The sequence below is a fragment of the Triturus cristatus genome, chromosome 6 (assembly GCF_964204655.1).
Source record: "Triturus cristatus chromosome 6, aTriCri1.1, whole genome shotgun sequence".
Classification (NCBI taxonomy): Eukaryota; Metazoa; Chordata; class Amphibia; order Caudata; family Salamandridae; genus Triturus; species Triturus cristatus.
This window is the reverse complement of record NC_140589.1, coordinates 121,491,540-121,500,838: the sequence shown is the minus strand read 5'-3', so window position 1 is coordinate 121,500,838 and position 9,299 is coordinate 121,491,540. Positions and strand designations below refer to the sequence as shown.

Below are 9,299 nucleotides of genomic sequence, written 5' to 3'. Positions count from 1 at the left end.
GAGATTAGGTGAGCTGTTGCCCAGAATCACATGATGCTGAGCTGCCACCGGAGCTGGGGATCGAACCGTGACCCCCCGAGCTCTGGAGTTAGCCGCTCTAGTCTCTCTGCACACTTCTCCCTACTTGCAGACAAAGATGTTAGAGACTGAAGTAAGGACGATTGAAGAGGCAATAACCAAATTTTAAGAACGGCATTAACAAGCATAACAGTATTTGTAATTTATTACATGGGAAATAGGGTTAGGCTTTTTTAAATCTGTTAACTTTATGAAGAAGATTGGCGGGGCGAAAGAATGGGCTGTGTTTTTATGGACTTGTTTTTTTCTGTATAAACAAGTTTTTATTGTTTTTAGTGACACAACAGAAGGGATTTGTTTTTTAAGTTGCTTGAATATACCCAAGACTTAACTGTAAAAATTAAATGCCTCAGTAAATACAGTTTCAAATTCAAGTGGTTGCTAATTTTCTTACACCAGGTCAGTGTCTATACTAGCACTCAGCCCTAGATCTCTAGTTAACCCTTGCTGGCCCACCTCTGGGCGGAATCTGGGCAAGATGCCTGTGTGCAGGGGCAGGTGGCTACGATGCATGTACGCAGATTAATGTAGAGCTTGTGGCAGAAATCAAAAAAATACTTTAAAGCAGCAGTGCCCAGCAAAGGAACAGAAAAGGCATTGGCTGACAGATTTTCAGGATACCCACTATGTAAATTAGTTAGTGCCACCACACTTATCTGAATTCAGGTGCGGAAGCCTGTCTGGAAGGAATAGGGCTTGTGGTATTTTTCGCCACATAGGTTGCAATGGAATTGTACTGCCCATCTCCAAGTAGTTTTCATGATAATTAGTCATCAAGATCAAGGACAGCAAAGGCACCGTTAGAGGGAGCAAAGGCCAGAGTATCGCCTAAAAGAAGCAAAATGGGGAATTTTGTGGGGCGGAACAGATGAAGAAGGTCTTAAACAATCGACTACAATCAGCAGTGATCATTCACAACCATCCACAGGAGAAGATGTTACAAATATTCATGAGCTAGTAAGACCTACTTAAAAGTGCAGCCATCTTGGCTCAACGTTCTCAGGCACTGATTCAGCTCTTATGTTTACAATTTTATAATTTCACAATTGTGTGTCTTTTTCCGATTACAGTTTGATATGAAAGTTTTGTTGGCAGCACCAGGTTTGTGATTGCTTCGCACATCACCTATTGGATTCCTTTCACCTTTGTTATGTGTTACTTTTACTTTGGTTTTTGATAAATCATCTGTTTAACAAGTGTAAAAACTTGATTTAATATTTGGCCTTTTGGTGGCTATTTTCATTATCTATCATACTAGTCCTGATAAATAGGTTCTAAAAGCTCTTACTCGTCTGTTCTGCTTCTCTGCTGCTCTTACAGAATGGGCCATCTCCATATGTATATTGCATTTTATGTTGGCTTCCATAGTATGAGAATTCTACTCTAGTGCTATATACCTGGCTGTTCTCTTGCTCTTTTCAAGGATTTCCTTGCTTGCATAGCTGTTTTGGCTCCATGGCACCATTCAATGTGTCTTTGGTACAGCATAAATTGTTTCTATAGTCATTGGACTGACTGTGAGTAATTAGTGTTTCTTGTTCTTAGTGTTTTGTTCTAGTGTTGTCAATGACAGTATTTCAATATTCTGTTTTCTATACCCACATGAAAAGCATTCTGATGATCGGTGTTTTCTTCAGAACATTTTTCAAGACTATCATATTGTAATTTTTTTCACTTCTCCTGTACTGATGACATAAACAAATACTTTCTCTCTGCAACAGCTCTTACCTTTTTCCTCTTGTACTTTAAATCCTATCCTTATCTCTGTCAAACTCTGCTTCCTATTGTATGCACTCCAAGCTGGCCTACTGAAAGTGTTCTTTCTCTTTTCTAATTCGAAACATATCGTACAATAGGCTGAATGATCCTATCAGTTAACTACTTCAGATTTTCTTGTGGTTCAGCCTTCTAGATTTTACCATACAAGTCATTTCTATACTTGCTCCGCTGTGGAGAGATCATTAGCAGATACAACGGCTTACTAAGCAAAAACAAAAAAAGGATCTTATTCTTTTTCACTGCAGTTGCACTATTGTTAAGGCTTGCATATGTTCTTGAAAGACAAGCAAGCAGTGGGCATCCTTTTTTTTATGTTCAAACTTAAAGGTGGTTTCACCTCACTGAAGTTTGTTAACAAATCCATTGCAACGAGCCCCATGGTGCAGACACACAGCCTGGACACAAGCGTGGCAGCATCTTTTTAATGACTTCAGTGACTTCTTAGGTATTCACTTGGGCTACCTGGAAGGAGTATTCTATTGTGCATTTTTCTCACATCTGCACAGTAAGTTGAGATTTCAAAAGGCCCTGGCATAGATGTTGTGCTTCTCATGTGTTTGTGGTAACTGGTCAGGGATGAATTCCGAACAACTCTTCCCACAAGCCATACATGGGTATGCTTCTCTTCTGTGTGTATTAGCTATTTGCACAAAACAGATTCATAAACTGATCTCTTTCCATTTAATTTCTAAACAATTATTACTCTTAGGTGTGTTCGTTCATGCCTGTGCAACTGGGAAGCATCAACAAACCTTTTTCCACAATCACTACATTCAAATGGCCGCTCTCCTGTGTGGATCCTTAGATGACTTTGCAGTTTGGAAAAGTCTCTGAAGCGCTTGTCACATTCAGTACAAGGGTACGGTTTTTCTCCTGTGTGTAATTTTCTATGCCTGATCAGGCATGATGCATCACTAAAACTCTTCCCACACTCCCCACATGGAAATAACTTAGCTCCTGTGTGTGATCGTCTGTGCCTATTGAAGTATACCATTTTATTAAATGTCCTTCCGCAGTCTATGCAAGTGTATGGATCCGCTCTTGTGTGTATTATTTGATGCATTTTCAGATGTGTCCAGTCCCTGAAACTCTTACAACACTCAGTACATGAATATGGTTTCTCTAATGTGTGTGACTTTTGATGAATGGTTAAAGATGATAGATAGAGGAATGCCTTGCCACACTCAAGGCATGCATATGGTTTATCTTCTTTGGACGTTTGCTGATGCTCACATACAACTGACTTATCAGTCCCATTATTTCCACACTCAGTGCATGGGTTGGATCCATTGACTGTGTGCGTCTTTTGATGTCTCTGCAGTTGTGAAGAGTCTCTGAAATTTTTCCCACACTCGGTGCATGGATATGGTTTTTCTCCTGTGTGTATTCTATTATGACTGTGCAGTTGTGATGAGTATCTAAAATTCTTCCCACACACAGTGCAGGGATATGGTTTCTCTCCCGTGTGTATTCGTTGATGGATGTGTAGGTTTGATGAGGTCCTGAAACTTCTTTCACACTGATTGCAGGGATGAGATTTCTCTCCTTTGTGAATTTTTTGGTGGCTCACAAGGGAGGACGAGTGCCTGAAACTCTTTCCACACTCAGCACAAGTGTATGGTTTCTCTCCTGTGTGTATTTTGTGGTGGCTGTGTAGATATGATAAGTCTCTGAAACTTTTCCCACATTCAGTGCATGAATATAGTTTTTCATCTGTATGTATTTGTTGGTGGGTCCGCAGGTTTGATGATGTTCTGAAACTTTTCCCACACTCTGCACATGTAAATGGTTTCTCTCCTGTATGTATTTTTAGGTGCCTATGCCGGGATGAGGAATCGCTGAAACTCTTCCCACACTCAGGACATGTGAATGGTTTAGCGCCTTTGTGTATTTGTTTGTGCCTGCTCAAGTTTCCGAGATGACTAAAGGACTTTTCACACTGAGTACATGCAAATGGCTTTTTGGGGGGTAGTGATGATGAGTCTTGTAAGCTCTTCTCTGCCTCAATAGGTGTGGATGCTCCATCACTTGGTATCCCAGCCGCAGTATTTTTTGCAGCCTTCTGTCGTGGATACGTCCCACGTTGTCCATTATGGTCTGTATGCTTCTCTTTCTTTAATTTCTTTGCATATTCATAATCTGTTCAAAGAGAGGATCATAGAAACTAGTTAATACGTTAGTGAACAATGTCAGATTATTGAAAATAAGGGATTTTGAAGTGACGCACATCTCTCAAATGGTGCCTCTCACATTAATCAATTCAGCAAGCTACCCTAAAAAATTTTGTCATCAATCTGTTCTGGTGCAGTAACTTACAGATGATATGCAAAAGAGAAAGATAAACATTGCCACCTTTTCCACATTAACTGACCATAGTGTTTACTCTCTATAAATGCGTCCACACTCAAGGCAGTAGCTTTCTCAAGTATATGCTTAATCTTTTTGTATTCCGTCATCCGAAGGAGATCGCAAGACCTTATTAGCTAGAAGGGTCTACAGGGGAGAAATGGACGCTGAACATGCACGTCTCTTTGCTAATAAGGAGACTTACTTTAAAACCAGTCCATGGGGCAGGAACGAGATGGGGGGGGGAATGTGTCAACTCATCTAGGATGCCTGTAGCCACAATCTTTTAAATGCCCAGAAAGGACAAATTGATGCAGCCTTTATTGGACACACTTTCTTGCCTTTGCATGTAGGCCTAATTTCACAGAAGAGTAATAGATATTTACAAAAACACATAGGTTTCTGTCTACACAAATTTTGGCAAGTTACTTTAAACCATATTTTCAAGGCAAAGGACTACACTTCCATTTCAGCTGAATATGCCTTCTTGTATTTGCTGGGTTGTTCAGTAATCTCATGGAAAGTATTAAACTTGAACCAGTTGGTTAGGAGTTCAGTGAATACACGAAAGAAGAAACTGACAAAGCAATTAAGTACCCCATCCTCTGAAAAACAGCAAGTATTAAGTAAGCAATACCAATTCCTTAGCCATCTTTCGTATCACAAAAGTAAAAGAACAAGCTTCGTCTGAAGGTGAACCTGAGGTACACGGTTCACTCCTTCTGGTGAAGTGTAGGTAAAGGCCAGCATCTATATTGCAAGAACAGCAGAGATTGTTTGATTCTCAATTGTCTTTCCCAATACATTCCTCTGCCGCCTTTTGTACCAAAAAGGTAAAGGAACAAATGTCTCCTGAAGATGTATCTGATGTATAAGGTATGTAAGATGTATTGTAAAATGGGTGGAGGTTGTCAGCCTCAGAATCGTCTACCTCCATGCATTTGATAGTCTTTACTGCCGATACAGGGCATCAGTCAAAACAGAAAAAAGTTCCTGTATTCATGCTAAAGCATAGCTGCCAAGGTTTCAGATTGCTATGTGTGACATTGTCATAATTTCAGCAGCATTATGAGTGACATTTCAGCAACTATGAGTGACACTTTCCCATGAGAAAAATCAAGCAATTAGGACAAGTGAAACATATTAATTAAACCAATTTCATCAATAAGAAACTTTAGGACGATTTTAAAACTGCTGCAAAGCACCAGAAATGGAAGGACACTTAGGAAGCAAAGAGGTGGCAAGGGGCATGCTGAGTGGGAAAGAAGCATTCGACCTCCCTTGTGGAAAGACTGAGCAACAATGACAATGCACGCCTAGAGTGCCTGCTCCTAAGCACGAATATCGGACACAGAAAAACAGACCAGAGTCTGGGAAGTGTAAAGCGACCGTACATAACTGTTTTTATGGAATAACTCTTTTTATTTGTATTTTATACGTTTACACATCAACATGACATCATGTTAGTGCTATAGTCAGTAGCCAGCAATGGGTTTAACAGGCTTATGTAAGTGACTATGCCTACAAACCGGAGGATGGCAGCGAAAACAGTGGGCAACAATAGGCTACATTTCCAAAAGTTTGCAATGAGATCACAGTCCCTTTGAGCCATGTCCTGTGAAACGTGAGGGGAGGGAAAAATCATTTAACTGGGCTTGATAACAGAAGCAAAAACCCATAAATCCAACTGAAAGGAAACCTAACCCCTCCCGTCTCCTACGCACCCTGTAGTACTTTTTCATCATGACTCATGCAGTTACACCAATTCGTTCTTAATCAGTTCTTTTGGGGATCAGTGTGTTGTGTGATAGCAGTAAGGCGCAGAATTTGCAAGAGCTTGGGGCAATTTATTTCTCTAAATTCCTTGCTAAGGATTGTGACAAATGGAGCCCATATTTTGGCGTATGCCTCACCTTTGTTTTCTGTACACATAGATAGGCGCTCCATTCCCAGAACCGACCACAGCCGCCCCAACTGTCAGGAACCGCCGTCAATAGCGCCTACTTGACGTCGGACTACATGTCCCAGAAGGCCTGCAAAGGTAGAGGCGGAGCCTGTGTCCATATTAGGACGCGCCGCACGTAAGATCACATGCGTAATTCTGATTGTTGGCTTGGCTCTCGGCCGAGAGCGGATCTGGACGCGAGGGAGCTCCGCGTTCCGTTGTTGGTGAGTCGTTGCCTTGGACTTCACCGCCTTGATTGGTGCTCGGCTGAGCACCTCCCGTACTTCGTGTTTCCCTGAGTGCAGTCCTGGTGATTGGTGGAAAGGATTCCAGGTATTTACTCGGATGGGCGTTGCAAACCTGAAGGATCGATTTAAGCGAAGCGGTGAGGAAACCGCTAACTGTGTTCAGAGCGATCATACTCCGAGGTAGGAGTACAGTGTCCTTCCTTTTTGCTAGATTGTTTGCGGAGAGTTCATTTGTAGGGATTACTCTTCCGAGTGGAATTAATTTTTTTCTTGCTGGATTATCGTTTGGATTGCTTACTACCTTGCATAGTGCACAGGACTTTTGCTTCATATTTTTGGGATATCCCAGATTATGACATTGCTGAATTGAAGCTTTGTTTGTTTTCTCTTATTTTTTCCCAAACCACAAATAGAACCGGTATGTATGGAGGGCTAATAAAGTGTTGAATGCTCTGTTTCAAGGTCTGTGTAGGATGTTAATCTGTTGTTTTTCTTTGTGTTTCTAGAAACAGCTCCAGTTTTGACTGATTATTGGGTTTGGTTTCTGAAGCTAAGGACTGTTATGATATACGTCAAAGTGGACAAGGTAGATTATGACCTATTGAGACCAATTGAGAGTAGTGTTGCATAGACTTGTATTCACCTCTGTGTTCTTTTCTTTTAGGTTCTTCTCCCCGCTGTCCCCACCCTACCCTTGCCTCCTTTGATGGCCCTAAGACTCCGTATTATTTAATAGGAGTTGGGGATGTCGAAAGGTGGACCCCTTATTGCATCATCCGGACCCTGAGGAGTACAACCCTGACACCAGCCATGCCTCATAATCCTGGACTCTGGTCACGCAGCATTAAGGGCTAAGGCTATCTGCCTCGCTCTGAGAGAGCGCAGGGGAAAGGTCAGAGGGTTGGAGAGGCCCAGCAAGATATAAGCAGGGAAACTTGGGATATCTGTTTTGAAGGCTTCATTTATGTCCTGGAGTATCATGTCTCAATATCTCACAAGTTTGGGACAATGCCAAAGTGCACTAGGGAGCCTGTTTGTCCACATCCCCGCCAGCAGTAAGCTGAGTGGTCTTTGTTCCATTGGTTTATTCGGGCCGGTGTTAAATACCAGTATGTAGCTACCTTGTATGCTGCTTCTGTACCCGAAATGTCGTGTGCTGTATGATGGGACCTGAAATAGATGTCCTGCCACTCTTTGTTTGTGAGGGATTTGCCCATTTCCTCCTCCCACCTTACCTGCCCTTTGGTTTTCCTAGGAGAGGTGTCTGCTGAGAGGAAAGCGTATAGTTCTGTTATAAGGCGTTTGTCATCTTCCTTAGTAATGAGCCACTTTTCAAACTGGGTTAAGTGGCGGGAAGCACCTGGTCATATCTGTGGAGAGGTTACCCAGTGACGAGCTAGGTCATAGTAGTCAGAAGCGGGGATTGCGTAGTCTTCCTGAAGCTGATCGAAAGGAATAATTCCTTTCTGGTCAAATAGGGAACCTACTCTATCCCAGCCCTTTTCACGCTATTGCTGCAATGGCTTTCATTTACACCCCGGAGGGAAATCAGGGTTGTCAACCAACGGGGTCGTTGGGGAGAGAAAGAAAGTGAAACCGTGACGTATCGCCGTTGCAGCACAGATTTTCAGGGTTGTCGTTTGGTCCATAAACGACCAGTGCTTCTCCGAGTGGGGACGATTCTACTCCAGGATGAAGCGCAGTTGGGATGCTCGAAAATACCGTGCTACACCTGGAACCCCCAGCCCTCCTATTTTACGCTTTGTTATCTGTGAGAAGCTGAATCGCGGTCGCTTCCTACCCCATATGAATCGGTTGATGGCGCGTTGTAGGCTCCGTAGAATGGCCGGGGTGAGGAGAATAGTTTGAAAAATATAGAGTATATGCGGCTTAATTGTCATCATGACTGCGGCAATACGACCCACCCAAGAGAGACCCGACCGTGCCCATGTGGCTAGGGTTTTATTAGTCTGTTCCAGGAGTGGGCCATAGTTAGCTTTTAGTGTTTTGGTAGATGTTCGAGCCAAGAGATCTAGGTATGGTATATGATTGCTAGCCCAGGAGAATGGAAATTGTCTGGCCAGGGCCTCCACCATGACAGGATTAGTGGAGAGGTTTAGTATTTACGACTTGTGGAGGTTCACCTTAAATCCCGACACCTCACTAAAGCAAGAGCTCTCGTCTACTAGGGCCTCGAGCGAGGCTGCGGGATTTGTCAGGGACAGGATCACATCAGCGTATGGATTGTCTCTAACTCTCTGGGCCATTGGCTCCATATATGAACATCCCTGTCAAGTCCCCCTGCGTATGGAGAAAAGTGCGGAGGAGTATCCATTGACTCTGACTGATGCACTGGGTGCGTTGTATATGCATCTTATCCAGCCAAGAAATCTCTCCCCAAAGCAGAAGTGGCGGAGCGTCTCGAACAGGAATGGCCAGTGGACCCTGTGGAAGGCCTTTTCTGCGTCAACCGACAACAGGAGGGGCTCCTTTCGGGAGCGGTCGATAAGATCTGTGAGATGTATAAGGCGTATGATATTGTCCCCATATTGTCTTGTCGGTATGAACCCGGCTTGATCTGGGTCTATGCGCCCTGCTATGTATGGGTTAATGCGATCTGCCAATATGCCGGCAAGTATCTTAGCATTGACATTGAATAAAGAGATTGGGCGATAGGATGTGCATTCCAAGGGGTCTTTTGAGGGTTTTAGGATCACCGACATAGAGGCTTCCGTAAGGGAATCAGGTAGGTTCCGGTGTCAATAAATGAGTTAAAAAGCCGTGCCAATATAGGAGCGAGTACCTGGCAGAATTTCTTGTAGAACAAGGGGGTAAAGCCATCCAGGCCCGAGGACTTAGCATTTGTGAGTCGACCACCACTTCGTCTACTTGGATAGGGCGAT

General features: G+C 43.1%; 1 protein-coding gene across 1 annotated transcript in view; it reads right to left on the bottom strand.

Moving 5' to 3' along the window:
* Positions 1-237: 237 nt before the first annotated feature.
* The window catches only part of LOC146816494 (uncharacterized), an 82,726-nt gene continuing 73,664 nt past the window's right edge, over positions 238-9,299 (bottom strand). The window contains exon 3 of the mRNA XM_085610348.1: positions 238-3,996. Coding sequence (XP_085466474.1) covers positions 2,546-3,996 — 1,451 coding nt within the window. The 3' untranslated portion in view covers positions 238-2,545. The remainder of the gene's footprint in view (positions 3,997-9,299) is intronic.